The following is a 20,927-nucleotide window of genomic DNA, read 5'->3' on the forward strand; positions in this document are numbered from 1 at the left end:
GCTGGTTAAGGGTGTGGTGGTTTACAGTGTCAAATTGTGGTTAATTCATCTCCCACAAGGACCTTTAGATGCACGCTCTACGTCTTGGTGCTTTTTTACCAACCAGGCTGTGTCTTGCATGAGATATAAAACCTGCAAGTACAAATGGCTTCATGTTAACATGGAAAAAAACATAATTAAATAGAAGCTAAACATATTTTCCTAATGAGTGCAATAAGTCATGATGTCCCATCAAAAAATGAAGCATGAGAAATGTCCGACAAGTGATGCAGGCAAGAGAGTCGCCCATTTGAAAATATTACCCCAATGAACTCTGATTAAATCCACTCCCTGTGCTGATCTAATACATCCTCTGAGTGATGTAATGGACATGTTTAATGAAGTTACAGACGGGGCACGTTGCATCTTCTCCAATGACTCTGATGGCGAGGAGATGCTGAGATAAGAACCCCATTTGGAGCTGGCACTCCGTCCTGCGTGCATGCTGTGCCCCCCGGGCCTCAGTGTGTGGCGTCTGATGAGATCAGACCGGTAATGTCGTTGGCATAATGGCTGCACAGTCACATGGAAGGTTCTGTTTCCAGAATGCCTGGTCATTCTTGACAGAGCTACATTTTCCTCTAATGGGTTTAGACTGAAAATACTTGGAGCTTTTGCACTGCGAAGACGGTGGGCGTTCCTGAAAGACCCTGTAATACAGCTTATATCGCAAACAATTTTCATGAGCTGTCAGTGAATTCCTGTGCTTTCTAATAAGATTATTACTTATTTCTTCTGTATGTCGTACTTTAAATGCTGCCTTTAAAAAAAAAATGCAAAAACAGAGCTCGACTTGTTCCTGCAGTTTTCTTTATGGCTTACTCTCACACACCCAACCTCTGATCCCCCAAAACACACGCCCCTCCTGCTTATTTACTCAGCTGATTACGTCGTGGCCCTTGCCTTTAAAAAATGCCATAAATTTGCATAGTTGTATTAATCTAATTAGAATTCCCAATGATTCAGTTTAAGGGTTGCTGATATTGAAATAGAAATTCACCCACGGCCATGATTGCTCCTTAATTAAATATTTCCATACGATTTTTTTTTTTCCCCGTTTCACAACCCTGCATTTAATAAAGATGGATAGTCTGGAAATGATTTAACTGCGTGCATAAGGTCACATGAAGCACCTCTCCTTGCTACGGTCAATTTGGTTTGGATAGTGACACAGGTCATTTGGTGTGTGATTTGGGGTGTACGTGCAGTAAATGTATTAAGTGTCACAGAAGGAAAGAGAAGCTTTAAGATGAAGAAATTACCAAGGTGGTGAACTGAGAGTCCAGTTTAACGTTTGGAAGAATGATACAATGAGCACTGCGTGCATATTGACATATTTACCTCTAAACTCAGACATGCATTAATAGAATTATGTGCATGAATAATAGTCCCCGGGCTTTTTTTTATTAACCCTTCTGTAATTTTAAAGAGGTCCTTTAATGATGTGTTGGACCATTCTATGGAAAAGCTAAATTATTCGCCTCCTTTGAAATGAATAGTAGCCAATAAATAACTCATTTTGCCAAGTGCAGAAGTGTCAAATGCACCTCACTTGGAAAGCAGATTGTATTCAGCACTCTGAAGTGACCAAGCAAAGAAGAGGGGAGGAAATCACAGCCTATTGTGTTTGGTCGAGGAGAAACACTGCTGTTCCAAAGGTAACGTATCTCCATTAGCATCTGAATATGAACAGATTTAAATTTGCATTATGAGCGTGGGCATACAGGGAGCGTGTCTCCAGCTGCTCAGAGCCACCGAGTGGCTGCAGGCTCTGAGGAAGGACAGGAAAGAGCAATAAGACCATACTGGGGGGTCTGAAAAATGGAGCCTGCCCTTGATCAAGAGAATCGAATGTGCTCAAATGGCCCTGGGTGGGCTTTTTTTGTAAAGTGTGCTACTAGGCTATAATAGAGTCTCTGAGATCCGGTGGCAGCTCATGACAGCGGGCCTGGTTACTTGGAGGACTGGCAAGTGAGCAGTAGGGGGTTGTTAGATTGGGCCTACCGTTGGCCTTTGGTGGCATACATAATGGCGCCGCCTTTTATTTCAAAGGCCATGGGCATAAAAGTGAAAGAAAGTAGGCAGCGGTTACCTGCTGGTATTTTCCTCATTATTTCCATGTCACTGGTACACTAACAAGCTTGATTTGACATGAATAAAAGATGCAAGTTGGATAAAATGGTTAATATCGAAGCTCAGCGACAGATGTGACAGATTGCAAATTGATCACTCTACATCGTACTATTCGCCGTTTGGGTTGGGCGACCTGCTGCGTTCAGTTGATGTTGTAGTGTATGTTGATGAAGACCAGTCCACTGGTGGCCCCTGGGCAAAGAGCTAAACCCTCTGACAATCGAACTAGTGATGGTTACAGTGCGAACAGACCTAATGGAGCTGCACAACAAGCCTCGGTAATGTCAACTTGTCTTTTGATCAGAATCAACAGTCCTTTGTGTTTGATTTCAGGTGCTTTGGGGTCGAAACTAAAATGCCGGTTCTGCTCTGGATGCTAACTTAGCGTAGCCTAATCGCTTTCCCTCCATTTGTCGGCAACACTGACAAATCTCCTCTTTGCTCTTGTGTGGTATTAAGCAGCCTGTTATTTCTTTAGCTGCATATCTTTCATTCTAAATGGACAGCTTCTGTCAGCACAATGTTAAATTGGTCAATTAAAGCCGCAGTGGGATTGAATTAAGCTCCAGCCTCCAATCTCACTCAAAAGGAGAGGTCTGGGCTGGAAATGATCGCTTAAAGTGTGCACCTAACAAACGAGCGGCCCTAATTGATCCAAATGAATCCACGTCAAGGTTTGATGGATTCATATGTAGGCTCCATCTCAGAGCTCAAGAGTTAAAGCCCTCAGTTTTCATGTGAACCAAGAGAAATGAAGCTGGAATTTTACACGGGGTTAAAACGCACTGTTGGCATCGAGCTGCTTCCAGCTCAGACAGATGTGTGTAAATTTACACCTGGCAGATGTGGTTGAATACAAATCATTCTCCTGACTTTCTTGCATTGACTTTAATGAATATACCATTTTATTGTTCTTTCAATAAAGCACATGCTCGTGCAAAGGCCCGAGAGCTTAAATGAGTCACGGAGATGAAATTCTGAAAGTGAACTATGTGAACTGTGATTTCGTAACAAGATGAAGCTATTTTTATTTATTTACACATAGAGATTATATTAGTGAGGGACAAAGTGACTTTGCATCTCTCTAGGGCTCAAAGAGCACCAATAACATGAAGCTTTGTTGATAAACTGCACACTTAGACCGTCAAGCTCTCCTCCATGTTTTTCCTTTTCGCAGTAAATGCACGAATATCAATTCATAAACACCTCAGAGTCCAACCCGATGTTCCCTCCATCTCCCCCGAGAGGCGCACCGTCCCTTTCTCTGCCCCCCTCTCTCTCACGATACCTGGCGTCTGCACCTCTGTCAGGAAATCCACCTGCTTTTGATCTCCCTCTCCCTCCTTGCCTCTCCTCTGTTTCGCGTCTTTCTCTTTCAGCCTGTCTGTCGGCACCTCGCCTCAGCTAAAGCAGCCGAATTTAAAATGGTGGAGCGCTCGTAGCCTCATGGATGAAAGAGAGCTTTAGACAAAGAACAGGGAGAAAGCAAATGAAAGGGATGGAACGAGTGAGAAGCAGGGATGGAGAGACACAAAGAGAGGTTTACAACCGAGTGGATTGAGAGAATGAAACAACAGAGGTAAAGAAGGAGGGGGAATTAATGTAGAGAGCAGGCCGGTGCTTACAGAGGTCATTGAACGTAGAGAAGCTGCAAGCAGTGAGGAGTTACGAGGAAGTTAGGAGGGATATGAGGTGGGGTAGAGGTTAAGATGGTCTATAGGATTGAAGATGGGGGATAAAAGTGAGAATGAGGAGGAAAATTCAAGCTTGGACAAAGAAAATCAAAATTTGGTTGAAATCTTTAATGTTTTTTTTTACGTTATTACAGTGTTGTATCGGTTAATAAGTTTTACTCTGAATCATTATTCCACCCTGTGTTTCTGCTGCATTTTCCCACCACCTTACTCGACACGGTGTTCAGACCCAGTGTTTGACCACGACGACTGCAAATCCTGGTGACGAAACTGTACAAGGTGACAAAACTGAGGGATGAGGTGTCAAAAAGCAAATGGCTTTGCTAACTCCCTGAATGTTTTCCTTCTTATCTCTGTCTATTCCAGCTGCCTCTCCTGTGTAAACGGCTCCTTCCCATGCCACTGGTGCAAGTACCGCCACATGTGCACTCAGAATGCCAACGACTGCTCTTTCCAGGAGGGACGCGTCAACAATTCTGAGGTAAGGTGAACTCGAAAGACGGACACAGACGGCATTGCTGTTTCTGGCATCTTCCTCTTTCGTATTTTTCTGCAAATGAATGTAGAATAAATAAAAACAGGCATGTTTTCTTGCAGGGTTATTAGCAAGACATGATAAATCTAAGACGGTCATAAAGTTGCTGTAGCAACTGTTTCTCCACATGCAAACTCACATTATACCAAAAAAATGGCGCCAATGCCGTTCAGCTGCAGTACGCGTGCAGTACGTTCACCCCCACACCCTCTGTGGCTTTTGCCTCTGGCTTTCCTCGCATCCTCTTGCTGTGTGTCTGCTCTCTCTATGTGTAATATTGGTTTTTGGCACAGCGACAACAGCTTGTGTACTGTGCAGCAATAATTCTGTCGTGGCCCATAAGGCCATAAACAAGCTGGGATGAATGACTGTCTATGGAAATACTGCCTTGTTCTTACATAGCCAAATGCTGCATTAGCATAAAAGCTAATATTAATCGTGCCGAGTGGCAGCTACAGCAGGCATCATGCAAGGCATAACAAGTGTTTGTCAACTGCTGCAGTATATACAAAGCTGGGCATTGACATGGAGGATGTTTCCATAAAGCTCCTTTTTCCTTCTTTATACACTCTGCACACAGAAGATGCTCGGAAATTAATATCTTCTCGATTGACTTGTGGATGTAAACCCTCCGGCTCCCAAGTGACTGACAGCTATGCTGGTGCTTTATCTGACTAAAGCCTCACATGCATGTACACACAGGCGAAAATATAATTTGGCCCTATGGCTTTATGGTTGTGTCCTGACTCACCCTGCTATCTCCATGTAGATGAAAGCCCCGCACTTGTTGGCCAGCCTCAATCACTGGCCTTTATTAATTGGTCAACCTTTATCCAATTACTTTCCTCTTTATCTCCTCTTTCAACCGGAGCTGTGCTGAATCTCCAACACGAGCTCGCTAAACTGCAGCCTTTGGGCCCATCCAAAACGAGACACGAGCCCTGCCTTCACGGCTCAGGGAGCTAAAGTTAGCGGATTAGCGCTCCCATCTGCAAGGCGTGGAGGAGAGCGCTGGCTAGCACAGTCTGAGCTGAGGGAGGCCGGAGGAGCAAGGGATGGGTAAACAGGAAGGGACTGCAGGGATGAAAGGAATAGAAGCAGAAATCCAAACAAAACTTAGTATGTTGATGATTGTAAGATGTGTTTATATGACGAGTAAGAACAAAGGAGGGAGACTAATAGAGAAGGAGAAGTGGAGAATGAGGTATTAGAGGAGCGAAGGAGGCAGCAGGAGGGGAGAAGGGATAGACAGACCGGCTGACAGTAGCATGTGGACACAGAGACCTCTCCTGTCACCTCGTCTGTCCAAGAAACCACCGACCACATGCTCCAGTAGAGAATCCATCATCTCCATGTCTCACACACACACACACACACACACACACACACACACACACGTATGCACAGAGTCATTCATCATCCTTCTCTTAGCTGCCATATCCATTAGTTGCGCTCTCAATGCCCCAACAAGAACTGCTTTTCCTGTAGGCTAGGCTTATCCTTCCTCCCTCCCAGGGCAGCGCCCATCTCTCTCCACCTCATCCCTCAACACTTTGATGCTCAGTCACCCCATCTTTTTCTCATTCTTCTTCTTCACCGCCGTGCTCCTTTGGTAAAAGATATATATTGCTAAAGAAAGGACAAAGGCAACAAATGCACTTCACTTCCTTGGTATTTTGTGTTTTTTCCTCTGTAGTATCTGGTAAAGTAGGAATAGTTTGCTTATATTTGTGTTCATATTTGTTCAGATCCTTAATTTAGACAAACAGTCCTTTCTTTCCTACGCTTTAGCTTTTTATTGAAAACAAATAGCAGTGTTTTGCATCCAGATGAAATCTCAGAGCTTCAGCGCTCTCTCCTGCAGATGTAAACAGGATGGATAAGTCTCATTCTCACACACTGATCAAAGGCCAAGTGCAGTGTTCACATGGAGTTGAGAGGTGCATGTTCTTCCAGCCTGACTCCGTGCTCTGCTTGTCTCGTACTGACCAAACTCTAGAGTTGAGAAGGAAGTTGGGCAAAGTCGGTCAAAAGATCACAGCTAACAGATGAAATATGAATGTGAGATGTTTTCTTCTTCATCCCATCGTGATCTTTTCTTCTGCTTTACTTTTATTCATTTATTTATTTACCTGCAGCACAGCGCTTTAATAAAAAGTGTTACTATTCTAAATGTAAGATTAGCTCAGACAAAGACATCCAGCATATTTTTCCAAACTTAAACTTTTTTTCCATTTCCTCTTTATTTCCTTTTGTCCCTTTATCAGACATAATCTGAATCCTTTATCAGAGTTTGAGTGTGCTCTCATACATTCCCACCAAACATCAAAATAATGCTGCATGGGGCCAATTTTTGGGATTATTGAGCTAAAAATGGTGAATTTAAAAGAATAAAAGCTCAGTGTAATAATAAAAATCAGGGATGATTTATTTATTTACTTTTAGATTAGACATTGAATAAAAAGAGAGGAAATAAAGGTAAATAAATGATTTGACAGTAGAAGAAATTAAGGATAATGAGTGACATTTCCGAATCAAGTATGCATGAATCACCAATGTCTCCGATGCAACAAGCAAATTAAGGAGCAACTAGGTGGAAAATTGCAGGAGAGGAATAGGAAGTAGTTTATTATAAAATATAAACAAAATTCATCAAAAGGAAAAAGGGTGGATCGATAATAAAAGGGAGATTTATCTCGTCTGTCATGCAAGGGACTTTTTCTTTCCTTCTTCTAAAGAGCTTCGTCACCATCTCTTCCTCCAGTTTTCCCCTCCTCTTCCTCGTCTGTCCTGTACAATGCCGGGGAAAAACCGTTTTCTCTGACGTGATTTCTGTGCCAAAGCCTTGATGAGCGCCAGGCGAGGTTCAGAGTGGCTGCGCTCAGCTATGTTAAGACATGCTTACGTGTTTGTTTTGCTGCAAAGCAAGGCTCAGTCGCACTCGAGCAATCAAGGCTCAGGATAACTTGATTGAGATTTGTGGTACACCGCTGCTTTTTCTTTTCTACCGTTTTCCTCCCACACTCTTTCTTTTTATCATTAGAGCTTCAACTCTCACACAACAGTTTCTTGCTGGTTTTTTAGGCCTCACTTTTGAACAGAGCTGGTATTGTTTATTCTGGGTTTGGGGCCAGACTGTGGGAAAGTCTGACGGGACTTTTACATTCCTTTTCCTTTCCCAAATGTGGTAAAGCTCTACAGTCTGTCAGGTTGTTGCCAGGGTGAATATTGTACTGTGTAGCAGGAATTATTTCAGATGTTATGGCAGTGGTCATGCCCATTCAGCCACCTTCACCGTCCTCTATATGTAATTTCTACGTGTCCTCCACGTCGTCACCACTAGCTTTACTCCAGCAGTGTGGCATTTGCAGAATGTGATGGTTTTCATTTTAACTCCCAGGTTATTAGAAGAGAACATGCTCACCAGCTCTGTGATACAAATATCAACTTTTCCTTTTTATTTTTTATCCAGTTTATATAAAGAAGACATTAATTAGCATCCTAACAGAATTGTAGCCCCCTTAGCATGTCCTGGTTTTCCTTGGGGCCTCCTCCCAGTGGGATGTGCCTGGAAGCCTTCATTAGGAAGACATCCAGGAGGCATCCTGACCAGATGCCTTTGCCACCTCGTCTGGCTCTTCCTGATGTGGTGGAGCAGCAACTCTTCTTTGAGCTCCTTCCAGATAAGCAAGCTTCTCACCAAATCACCTCAGACCCAGCCATCCTAAAGAAACTAAATTTGGCTGCTTGTCTTCGCAATGTTGCTCTTTCAGTCGCTACCCACAGCTCCTGAGTGTAGGGGAGGGTAGGAATGTAGACCGATCCTTAAATCCAGAACCTTCCCTGACTTGTGATCAAGACTTAGACTCCTCCACCTGGAGCAGAATATCATTTCTGGCTCAGAGAAGACACTTTCTGAGTCAGGAATGAAACCATATTAGTTGGAGATTGCAGCCAGATGAAGCCAACAGAACCACATCGTCTGCAAAGAAAACATAGATCCAATCTGTAGATGACCAAACCGGATCCCCTCAACACCTCGGCTGCACCTAGAAATTCTGTTCATAGAAACGATGAAAAGAATAACCGTACCACACAGATTACATAAACTCTGCATTTCTGGACATTAGCAGAGGAAAGTGCATGTTTGCATGTGGTAGAAAGTTTGTTGGCGTGAATAACAAACGAGCAGGACTTCTCAGATCGGCGACGCTGACGCCAGCGTTCCCAGTGGGAAGTCTTCCTTGCATGGAATGTCTGACTGAAGTGATGAATTTTACACTCTTATGAATTCAACACTTCCTACTCATTCTGTTTGTTGTCTCCCACCCTCGTCCATGGGTGCAGGTACTTGTAAAGAATGTGTCAGCCTCCTTCACTCCGGCTCTCATTTGCCTTCTTTAATAGTTTTTACGTTTTGGGAAAGATTCTTATTTGCTTTCTATGTGAAGGTCAATTTACAAAGCAATGCAATTCTCAGATGTACACACGAAATATGGAGACGGAGCCATCCGTCTTGTAAGAATCTGCTCCATCAGAGGCGCTTGTTGAACAGTATCCTTGGAAACCCCCTCATCCAAAACCCGAACTGGGTCAGCCATGTCTACCAGTTTGTGAAAGTTTCCAAAACCAACAATCCAACATTTGCTCCCAGTAGAGGCACTAATCTGCAGATGTTAGAAGTAGAGGGTTGCACTTCTCCTTTTTCTTTTGTTACACGACTATTTCTGGCACTTTGTGTGTGTACAGCTGGATGCTGCGCTGTGAAAAGTCTTCCCAGGGAGACTGGGACATTACCAGGCTGGAACTGAGGGAAATTTTGCACGACAATTTACTGTTGGGGCCTGTTTTTAAAACGCACACTGGTTAACATGATCTCATTTACCTGATATGTACTTCCTGTAGTACTCCTGAGCTGGGTGTTCTTATTATCCTATGTACCTGTGGTGTGTGTGTGTGTTTCTTTGACTCGGCTATAAGGTACATATTGACTGGAAGTAACCAGGACCAATAAGACTGTGTGTCTCTGCAGCTCCACCAGCAGACGCTTCCACACACTGTCCCATAACGCCACATGACCAACAGAGGCTCCATTTTGGACGAAGTGTCTGAAAACACTGGGAGATTTTCTCCAGCACAACGTTCCTCTCACACACTGTTACCATGCGGACACACTTACTGTGTACAACCTACCTACATATTCCCAGTCACACAAGCACATGGTCAGTGTTTCTTTTACCTGCTCCCTTCACACACACACACACACACACACACACACACACACACACACACACACTGTGGCCGACTGGGTTATTTGTGATGGAGGTGTGAAGGACCCGTGACATTCTGGCATGCAGTGTTTACCCTGGCTGGTGCTCAGACACTGAGCAGAGCATGCATACACACACACACACACACACACACACACACACACACACACACACACAGACTGTCTGTAAAAAAAAAAAAAAAAAAAAAAGGACGTCCCACAGACTGTAGGCCAAGGCTGCTTCAGGGGCCTTCCTTTGTGCATGGATATACGTTTGTGTTTGACTACGCTGCTTTAGTGTGTGTTTGTGTGACTGTCACTGGTTCTTATCAGGACAAAGCACAACCAGCAGCACAAGGCTGCAGGGGGCAAACGGGTGAGTGGGAGGGAGGAGTGGGCGGGTGGTTGAATAAAATCCACTGTATGCTTTTTGCCTTCCATGTGGCGTCTGTATCTGCTGGTAATATCTGTCTCCACCTCCTCATCATTCCCTTCTTCTGTTTGCTGCTTCTTTTCCTACCAGCTGTGATGGTGCAGACTGCCTTCCTTCTGCTTCTTCCTTTCCTCCCTCTTAGACCTCTCTCACTTTGCCTAATGTCGCCATGCACACCATTTTATTCCTTATCTCTTTCCCACTATGTTCCCTTTTTTTTATTAGTAGGTTTAGGTGCACTGCTCATTACTGAACTTACATTAACACACACCTACACATGTTGCAGAGATGTGCACGAGCCTCATTTTTAATATAAGCTGTGTTGTAAAGAGGGCACAAAAAAACAAGACAATGATTGGAGGTGGGACGTAATATCCCACATTTAGTTAGTCAAAACAATTAATTCTTTCATCTAGTAGTCTATATATCACAGCGGATACAAACCAAAGACAGACTGAGAAGCAGTGTAACTGAGAGCAGATGTAAACGAAAAGACAAGAAAAGTTAAAAAAAAAAAAGAGAAGAAAAGAACTAAAGACAAGGGCAGGGAGGTGAGTCGCAAAACTCTGGCAGTAACAAGCTGCAGATTACATTCAGAGTGATGCAATTTATTTTCCAAATGCTCCACAGTTGGAGGGAGAGAGAAAGGAAAAACATGGAGAGGAAGCAGAGGCGACGGGGTGAAGTAACTACATACCTTCTCTGCCAGATGGATCCAAGTCAGACCGTGACCAAAGACAGTTTAACTCTTAGTTTGATCGAACTACACCTTCTTTAGCTTCTTTTTAAAAATGACTGCATATATGTAGGTTGTTCTCTTTTTCAATCTTTCCTTTTTTTCCTTCCTCTCCTCTCTTTTTCTCTCTACAAGTTATTTTCTGTTTTCTCTTCTTTTTGATTCTCTTTCTGTCTCTCTTCTGTCCTCTCCGGTCCAGTCCAGCAGTACAAACTTTGTAATACAAACAATCATGCACAATAAATAGACAAATAAAATTAAAATCCAGAATATCAAGGGGGGCATTATATCTATGATGCTTCCATTGGTAAAGTAAATTTGCCCAGCAGAACACAGCATCCAGAAAATCCATTTTGCCTGCTTAAATGCGGGACAAGACAAAAAAAAAATAATAATAATAATACTGCAGATCCTCCATCCCTCCCCTTGTTTCAGTGAAGGGAAACTTTTCATGCACTTATCTAGAGAATGCATCAGGTGTTTTAGCAAATTCTATCAGATATTTCCCTCATATGTTAACATTAGCAGTCTGGTGAATAGAAGCGCGGCAGTAATGTAATTCAGCTCTTAGTTAACGTTGCATCCAGTTTCCCACAGTGTTTGTGTCAGGGACAGAAAATGGCGAAAGATTCTAATCCTGTCCGTGGACGCTGTTGTTGTGACACTCGCATCTGATTCAGATGAACAAAAACAGCCCTTTGCATGTATGCATGCAGGTTTCCTCTCTCCCTCCTTGCAGCTATTTTTAGATTCTCCATCGGAAAGCTTGTCGTTTTTCATCCTTTCTTCCAGCTTCTCCTCATGTTTTTCCAAACATCTCTGCTTAAAACTCTAAAATCTCACACCAGGCCACACAAGGCAGTCAGGCTGGGTCACCTTGGCTGTGAGAGGCATGCCATAAGAAGTATGCTCAGCAGACACCATACAAGGACAGCAGGGGGATATTTATGGAAAAGGGTGGAGTTTAGCAAGTTCCTGATTGGATATTATGAAGCTAAAAGTGTGTTAGCCAGTGGAGTTGTCTGCAGACAGTCTAGGTGTAATCCTCTCCCACCTGACAAGCCCCAGTGATGCAGCAGGTTTCGCCCAACTGCCTGAACCCTGAATGCAACATGAGCAGAAGCTTAATGAAGATCTAATGTGAAGCAAAAATGGACAAACGGGCCATGTCTGCAGGCCATGCACGTGTGTGGTTTTATTTTTTGCGTGTGTGTGTGAGCTTGTGTCTGCGTGTCAGTCACAGGTCCCAGCGGTTTAATTATTCAAGCTGTATTAAATCTTCATTTCCGCAGCCCTCACAGCCAGCCTGCCTAATGGTGAACACAGATGAATATTGCATTTTCACCATCAAGCCCTCCTGTGTGTAAGAAGGGGGAGAAATAACTGCTAAGTCACTGAGAGAAAGAGAAGCAGTTAGAGAATAATGCAGCAAAGTACGGCGAAGGAAAAACAAACTGAGAAGCGCCGGCAGATCAGAGAAGCAGAGACTGTGATTGAGAAACAGCAGCTGCCTGCTGGGACCGAGAGGCATAGAGAAAGAGCGGCGTGCTGCGACAGCCAATCTCACAAGACCAGCTAAATGTGTCTGTCATGTTGGGCTTTTCACCATGCTGTTTATTGTAAAGTGGCCGTCACTGATTTTTCTCCCAGTCTCCATTTTACTGACACCATTGCTCTCGCACGAAAACCTAAGATGGCCAGTGATCCGCTGCAGATAAGCTGCAGAGACGTGGGAATGATCCCGACAATGATTTGGCAACGTTTTAAAGCCTTCCAGGTTGTTGCCAACGTCCATCAGTGAACTTTAAACTTTGGATTCCTTACGATCCGTCTCTTCATCAACAAGGACCGGAGAAGCCTGCGTGTTGACTTCTGGCAGAAAGTGCAGAGGACAAAGATAAAACCACACACTGAATGCGAATTAAGGTCATTTAGACCCACCTGAATCTTTTTTTTGATGACACAATCTGCAGTTTTCTTCCCTTCCTGCTGCAGCGCGGTGCTGCGTGCAGAGAAGAGCCACCGGCTGCAGCAGCAGCAGCAGAGAGGAGAGCGTATCTACCTCAGAAATCAAGGCTTGTCTTTGAAAAGCTGAAAAGCACAAGGTTTGATTGCTGCTGACATATCTGGGTTAGAATGATAACAGGGTGCCATGCTCCCCCCCCCCCCCCCCCCCCCCTCCATGCGATGAAAATCCATACGGAAAAGACACAGAAAAGAGGCTTTCTTAAAGATATTCACACATTCATGTTTTATTGTTTTGAGGCACACAGCGGCGTGTGTGTCAAGGGGATAAACTGTGTAGGTTTGGTAGCTCGGTTGTAAGTCTAGGATGAAGGATTATGAGATTAAATCAAAATGTATGTTTGCCCGGTTAGTGCATCAAAGCAGGTCTGAGGGTGTATCTTTGTATGTACAGAATCAGTACACGTATGTTTGTCAGGCTCCATGAGACTAATAATCTGTCCTGAATAACATCTTTAATTCACCTTGGTGGTATTTTCCTTCATTCCTCTGCACTCACTGATCACCTTATCTCTCTCTCTTCCCTCCTCCTCCCTCCCTCCCTACACCTCTTCCTCCCTGCATCACTACTCTGCTAAGAAAGAAGGGCGTGGGCAGAAAATCTCAGTCCCTTTCAAGGTTCAAAGTCCCTTTTCTTCCTCTGCTTCCTTCACTCCTGCGCTGTTCTACATGTTGCTGCCTTATTAAGTTGTTCCTCACACTCTGTTGCTCCCTACCTCCCCCTCAGTAAGTGTCTGGTCGGTCACAGAACATATTTCTGGCTTTTGCTTGCTAATGAGCCTGCTCCGTGTTCATATGCACATATGTGCACGTGCATCTCTCAGGTATGAGCTGCACTTTGTAGCTTCTGTAGAAATTCACTTTTAGTTGCATCATACCACTATTCAGTACACACACACACACCTGTGTTAAAGCTGCCGATGTGATGGAACTGGAGAGATTTTTACAAAAGCGACGGCTAAGATCCAACCAAGCGGTCGCGGTTTCACACAAATTCTTTTCACTGCTATTATAAACACCTTTGCATACTTTGAATATTTTATAGGAGCTGTTTGTTTGCTTTGTAGCAGCTTATAAACCTGATTTACTCTTCATCCCGTCTCTCCGTTCAGCCACGAGCCACCTTCTCATTTCAGCCCCAGCGTTCCTACCTGGCCTCCTGTTTACTGTTTACCTGATCCTCTTCTTCGTCGGCATTGATATCTGGCTGGTGGAAGAAAAGTCTGGCCCCTCCCTCCCACGCTTTTGCTTTGCCTTTGTGACAGACGATCATTTGTTGACTCGGTGAGAGTGGTAGCCGCTACTAAGTTCATATATTTTCTGATTTCATAAGAACTTCACACAGAATACAGGATGAAACGTTACTTTGGATTAGAAAAAGTGTGTTACCTGACTGGGGGGGCTCTCACTCAGTGAGGATCGGATTCTGAAGTTCAAGGTAGAAGAATCCCCGTTGGGTTCTCATAAAACCTTTGTCAGAAAGCTGGGGGGCTTTGTCTATAAAGACTGGAGGGAGTCTTTAAATATCTCAGCCGTGTGTGACACACACACACACACACACATGCACACACTGTTTCTCTTATTTGTACCAGCGTGCCCCCCCTTGCTCCTCTGTGGCCATCTATGCCATCTCATCTCTCCCCCGGGCTCACCATATCGCTTTACTTCATTATTTAGCGTGTTATTTTTTCTCCTCCCTGATCTATAGTCCCCCACATCAGAGAGGCGGCTAATTAATTATGGATGGACTTTAGAAAGGGGGGAGAATCAGAGAGATGAGGGGGGGATATAAAAAAAAGAAGAAAAAAAAACCCAACCAGACATCCACCTCATTACAAATGCGCAGTGTTTTTGGAGCTTTATTAATTTATATCTTGTCAGGCTTCACCAAAGACTTCAGAACTCTTTTGGCTCTTTGTAATACATTTATTTATTTATATAGCAACCCCCCCATCCTTCTGTTCCTCCACTCATGTGCCCCCCCCCCCCCATCTCATCTATGTCTTGATTTTAATCTCTCACCTTCTGCATATCTGCATGAGCACACACACACACACACACACACACACACACACACTTTCCTGATGACTGTCTCATTATCTGCTCTTGGAGGATGTTAAAAGGTGTTTTGCCCACCTGCAAGAGGAAGATTATCTCCTTCCAAAGCCAAACACAAGTTGAATAAGTTTTTTTTATGTACTTGTTTAATTTACTATGATAAACGCGGTGTGGTAAATATCACAGCGCATTAAAAATGAAAGAAGGAGAGATAAAGTTTTACTGTTCACAGTGATGTTCAGTTACTGTCACACGTGTATTTGCAGGAACATGTTTATTAGGGGTAGGAAAATGGAATCGAAAAATCGGGAATCAGATTTTTTTTGTTCACAATTTTAAAATAATTTTTTTTGTTAAAAAATCGATTTTTTTTTTTTCAAATAAAAATAATCCACTATAAAATTTTTTGTCATTTTCATTGGTTTTATTGATCTTTTTACTTGTCTTCTTGGGCATTATAGCAGCAGAATGATGATCTGGCTACTGTGTGTTTTTCCTAACAAATCAAGAAAAATTACTAGCAAAAAGAAGTTTTATAAAAAAAAAAAAAAATTTTTTATTACAAAAATCAGCAATATTGAAGAATTTTGAGAATCGCAATTTAAATCGAATCGGCACCCAAAAAATCTGAATCGAATCGGGACAAAAGCATATCGTCACAGCCCTAATGTTTGTACGTTTTGGCTAATTTTTGTCTGTAATATGTGCATTTTAATATAAAGCAGCGTCTACAACGTGCTTCAGCTGTAGGATCATTCAGTGGTAAAACAGTCTGTACATACAGGAAATTATAAGTGTAGCACTAAGTGAAGTAATGTATACAATAGATCTTTCTAATCTCTATAATTATATATGCCATTAGAGTAGGAACTGCTGCTGTTGCCTCAGGCAGCCAAGCTAACAGCAGCCTTTGAGGGATAACAAATACGGAGGGGTTAGGAGAGCCCTCCGGCTTTTTGGACACCAGCCATCACAAACACCCCTCATGTAAAATATTCAGTCATTCACATGTTTAAAAGGACCAGTATGCTTACACACTCTGCATATTCTCCCATCAGAGTGTGAGGATTAGAGAAGAAAGTGATTAGTGGGGAATGGTGGACGTTCCTTAGAACGGAGGAATCCCAGCTTTGGCAAAAGCAGCTTTCTGGTTGAGCATTTCCGTCTGTTGATGGTAAAATACTTATGAGGATGTCAGACAGTCATCAGAATGTCCGAGTTGAGCAGATGTTTTCATGCTGTGTTCTCTTGCAAAGAAACCATCTGTGTCATGCATTCCTGCAAGCGTCTTTTACACTTCACTGACAGACTTTACCATTAAACAAACAAAGTGCCTACTAATCATAGTATTTTAAGAAGGAGTGACCTTTATGGAGCAAGTTCTGACTGCATGTAAACAGCTCATGCTCTGCAGATTTGGGTCAAGTAAAGCTTTAAATTGCTATTTGATCTTTTATTGATTGGCTTTGAAGGATCTGACCGAATGCAACACCTTCAGATGCTCCAAAGGTATTTATGGTGCACATCCTGTCTGGGTATGGCAGGCACACACACACACACACACACACACCATGCTCTTCTTCCCCATTGGCCTTCCTGAAATCAGCCGGATGGGGTGTCACATCTGGCCAAGAAAACCACAGCATCCGTCTTCACAGATGAATTGAAAGCTGAGAATTCAGGAAAAAAAAAAAGGGAGGAAATAAAGAGAGCAAAAAAATATATCCTCCAGCTTCAAACGAATCCCCTCTGTGAAATATTGTTTCAGTGTTTTCTGCACTTTGTAGCTCTAATGCAGGCTTTGAAGTGTTTTAGCACCTGTCACAAATACTGATGAAATAGTTTTTCCCTGCAGAACACTTTTATCCCTCTTTCACATTACCTCTCCCCCCCCAACACACACACACACACACACACACACACACACACACACTAACCTTTTTATTTTTTACCTCCTCCCTAAAACTGTTACCTTTGTGAAGGTAGAAAACCTTGTTTTTGTTGTCTTTTGGCTTCTGTGTGCCGACTGTTAGAGTCCTGGATACTTGCTACAACATCCCTCCATCATGCTACGTTACAGTCATGTAACTCATTTCTCTTTGATTTCTTTTAGTCATGTATATAATAATACAGACGACTGGCTGAAATGAAAGGCTGCCATAAGGAAATATGGCTGCCCAAGAAAACGACAAGCAGACAGCCAGGCTGACATAAAGTCGATAGGCAGATGAATAAAACATGGGTTAGCTGCTGCTGCTTGTGCTACAGGCCATGCTAGCTTTTTATGGACTGCTTTCACAAGTTAGCTTCAACCTCAAACCTTTGTATTCTTTTGCTGCAGACTCTCTTGTGGCACCTTGCACGATGCAAGCCCACAGGTTTTGACGGGAGTGCACGCCACCTATCTGGGAGACAGGACTTCAGATGCCACAAGTTCAAATCAATCTCTACGTTCTTGGCTGTTTCCATCTCGCGCCTCTCCCTCTATGTCTGGTCCCCTCCACCAATTTTCTAGAGCTGTCTGAGACTCCAGGCAGTTAATTAAGTAGGACATTGTCGGGGGCTCGGTACATGATGTGGCTGAGGATGGATAGATAGATAGATAGATAAATAGAAAAGATGTAGAGTGATGCAGACGTCTCTTCTTCACAGTTTCAGCTTCCTTGTACTCATCGGTCATCTCTCTTCCTTTTAATCCTTCCTTTTTTAGTTTTCCAATTCCTTTCTGCTTATTTTCATCAACCCATTTCTTTATGCTTGTAACACCTTAAAGGTGGAGTATGTAAGATTTTCAATATTTAAAAAAAAAAAAGAACTAATAAAATAACTACAATTATAATTAAATATGTTTTTAAAACATGTAGGTTCCAGTCTGTCCATATTTGATGATATTGATATTTATTAAATTACAAGTTTAATTAATGACAAATGACAAAAAGCACTTTTTTTACTGGTAGGCAAACATTTAAGAAGGGTCTTTGTCATTAATTTTCATTAATTTTTTTTTTTTTAATTTTGAAAATCTTACATAAACCACCTTTAAATACTCCTTTTCACTTCCTGTCTCATGTTCTCTCTGTTCCATACATTTCCTCATTTTCTCCCCAAGCCTCCTTTATTTATTCCTCCTTTTACTTCCTTCTGCTTTTCTCCCCACTTCCACCTTATCCTCCCCTTCAACCATCCATTTTTCTCTTGATTCTACACCAGGTCCTGTGTAGCTGGCTTCTTCCACCGATGGTATTCCCATCTCTCATTATGTGATGTGCATGTGTTTGTGTGTGATCAGACACACAAGGCCAGGGCTAAGCAGGCTAATGAACAAACTCCAGCATTGTGTTCAGGCCCTGGGGACATGCTGTAACTTCTAATGTACAACAGCTTCAGCTACAGGAGGGGAAAGGCAAAATGGAGCCAGCTTTGTGCTGAAAAGAAGCAACAAGAAGAAGCGGAGGCGAGGTGACATGTGTGCAGTGAATATTTAATAAGGATCTAGTGAACATTTTCCTGTCCTTCCTCTGGATATTCTTCGTTCTGCCTTTTTGACGTGTGGAGGGGAGTGTGTTGCCCTGTGCAGCTGGGATTTGCAGGTTCTTCTGTGTTCCTGCTCCTTGTAAACGTGAAGCAGTTATGATGAATTCGCTACACCTGGCTGAAACGGGAATTGCAGTATTTTAGGTGAATGCTCGATCTGAATCCCACTGTTGTGTGTTTGAAACCTCCACATGTTTCTTATTACGTGTCCCACTTCTCTGCAAGCTTGTAAAATAGATGATTTGTCGGCAGTGATCTAGTGTGTTGCTGTTTCGGCGCTGGCCTAGTACAGGGTGGTTTAGTTCCTCCCAAGCTTTAACTCATGATGTGTAAGATCTGTCACCAACACCCCCTCACTGTTTCCCTCGCTCTCTACAAGATCTGCATCGCTGCCAGATCCTTGTAAGAACATTGTAATGACTTCATTTCTTCCAACACATGCACAAGTGCACATCCAGGAGAGATTATATACTGAGCGGACTGTCCTGTCGTATTCTTGTCCAATAACCAGATATGCACATACTTAATTAGTCTGGCTGCACATTGACAAAGCTGTTTGTCTCACACATCCATGCAAGGACACACCCCCTCCAGGGTTGTGTTCCTCAGTTGATGAGGTGCTTCCACATGATCTAAACAAGACTCAGAAATCTGGCCAAAATCGCTGACGAATCTGCACGCACACAAACATGCAGAAAAACATGGAGCTCATTAATGTCGCCCACACATGGATGTAATACCCGGAGTCTGTCTTTCTGCCTGTTGTGATGTCAGTAGTTTTATTGGGTGGATGTTTTCCTATGAAATATGCATAAAAATCTTTCTTGTTCAAATGTAATGCATAATATCAATCTGGTTCAAGCAGAGTGGGAACGATGCACAAGCCTGCAACCTATGTGACCAATGCATCATGCAGCAAACTCCTTATTGTCTCAAAGCAAGTCTGGCATAAAGTCAGATACAGTGTGTAGCCCAAGGCCTTCTCGCTTTTCAGCTGTTGGCAACAAACGTTTTGTTTCATCATCTTCGCTCTTATCTCGCTGCTATTTTCGCCTTGTTTGTTTGCTCCTCTGAACTGCGCTGAACACTCTTCCTCTCCATTACTGTCTCCTTTTGGGGATACCAGTTAAGCGTTTCTGTTTTCTCTTCCCGACTCTGCAGGATTGCCCTCAGATTCTGCCTTCAACACAGATTTACATCCCAGTCGGTGTGACCAAGCCGATCACCTTAGCAGCCAAGAACCTGCCCCAGCCGCAGTCTGGACAGAGGAACTATGAGTGCGTCTTCCACATCCAGGGGGAGACCCACAACGTTCCTGCACTGCGCTTCAACAGCACCTCCATCCAGTGCCAGAAAACAGCGGTAAGTAAGAAAGGATGTTAGTTGGAATTCAGGGTTTGCTGTTGGAGTGCTGTTAACGGTGTTAATGGTGAGGAACCCAGCTGCTTCTGGTGGTGCTCTGTACTTTACTCATTATTGCAAAAAATATGCTTAACATTTGTAAAGAAGAAAATGATGGAGAATATGTCGTCTCCGGCACAAAATGCCTGATTGTTGTATAACCTGGAGCACAAATGAAACTTATTTTGCAGAATGAAAGCATTTGGCGCCGTTACTTTTGACCGGATCGATTTAACTAGGTTACTAAATCATGAACCCAGTGAAGGCATTGACTCGGTCAGGGTTAAATAATAGCCTCCTCCAGCTAATGATCATTCTGGACACAAATATGCTCATCGTCTTGATAGATCACCATGCACTACTCGCACATTGGCTTTGCGACAATCTAGATAAATGACCCAATGCTGGTATGTCAAGTTGAACTAATAGTTGGCCAATAGATATTGTCGGAAAGCATTCACATTTGAATTAGGACACAGATGTATAATAAGGCTTTTTTTCAGTCATCATAGCGGTGCAAATCATAACAGATTGTCGTGGTTTGCATGAAACATCATTTAGATTATTGATCAAACGTGATGTGAGAGGGGTCAGGCATCGTTACGTTCAGGACATCTGCAGTCTTTGTGGCTGTTACAGAGCAGCGTGCTGATTAAAGTTTTCACATGAAAGGATTCTTTTTTTACTTTCTATCTCAAGTTTTTAACAAGAATTTTTGTCCTGTCTGTGTGTGAAAGGATTTGCAGGTACACAGTGGTATTTGTGCACATTGATCCATGCCTGTTCGGTGCTGGAATACGGCTGTGTGTGTGTGTGTGTGTGTGCATTTGTGAGGTTTAAAACTAGCATGACAGATAAGAGGTAGCTAGCGTTGCGCTTCACTGAGGCTGAAAATGTGAAGAGGAAGTCTGTCTCTGAACCTAGTTGGGAGCGGATTGATCATGTTTACACCTCCACTCTATACCTCTCCCTCTCCTTTCCTCTATCTGCCGGTAGAGTTCATCCTTCTCTCCCCTTGCTCCCTCCATCTGTCATATTTTCCTGTGCTTGCTGTTTCTGTCGTTCTTCGC

The 20,927-nt window shown here is 43.1% G+C and overlaps 1 protein-coding gene across 1 annotated transcript in view; it reads left to right on the forward strand.

Moving 5' to 3' along the window:
• The window catches only part of plxna1b (plexin A1b), a gene marked incomplete at its 5' end in the record, with an annotated part of 155,234 nt that overhangs the window by 76,941 nt on the left and 57,366 nt on the right, over window positions 1-20,927 (forward strand). The window contains 2 exons of the mRNA XM_079242272.1: window positions 4,233-4,347; window positions 19,618-19,818. Of these exons, the coding sequence (XP_079098398.1) occupies window positions 4,233-4,347; window positions 19,618-19,818 (316 nt within the window). The remainder of the gene's footprint in view (window positions 1-4,232; window positions 4,348-19,617; window positions 19,819-20,927) is intronic.

The sequence above is a fragment of the Telmatherina bonti genome, assembly GCF_933228915.1.
Source record: "Telmatherina bonti genome assembly, chromosome: 6".
In the NCBI taxonomy this organism is placed as follows: domain Eukaryota; kingdom Metazoa; phylum Chordata; class Actinopteri; order Atheriniformes; family Telmatherinidae; genus Telmatherina; species Telmatherina bonti.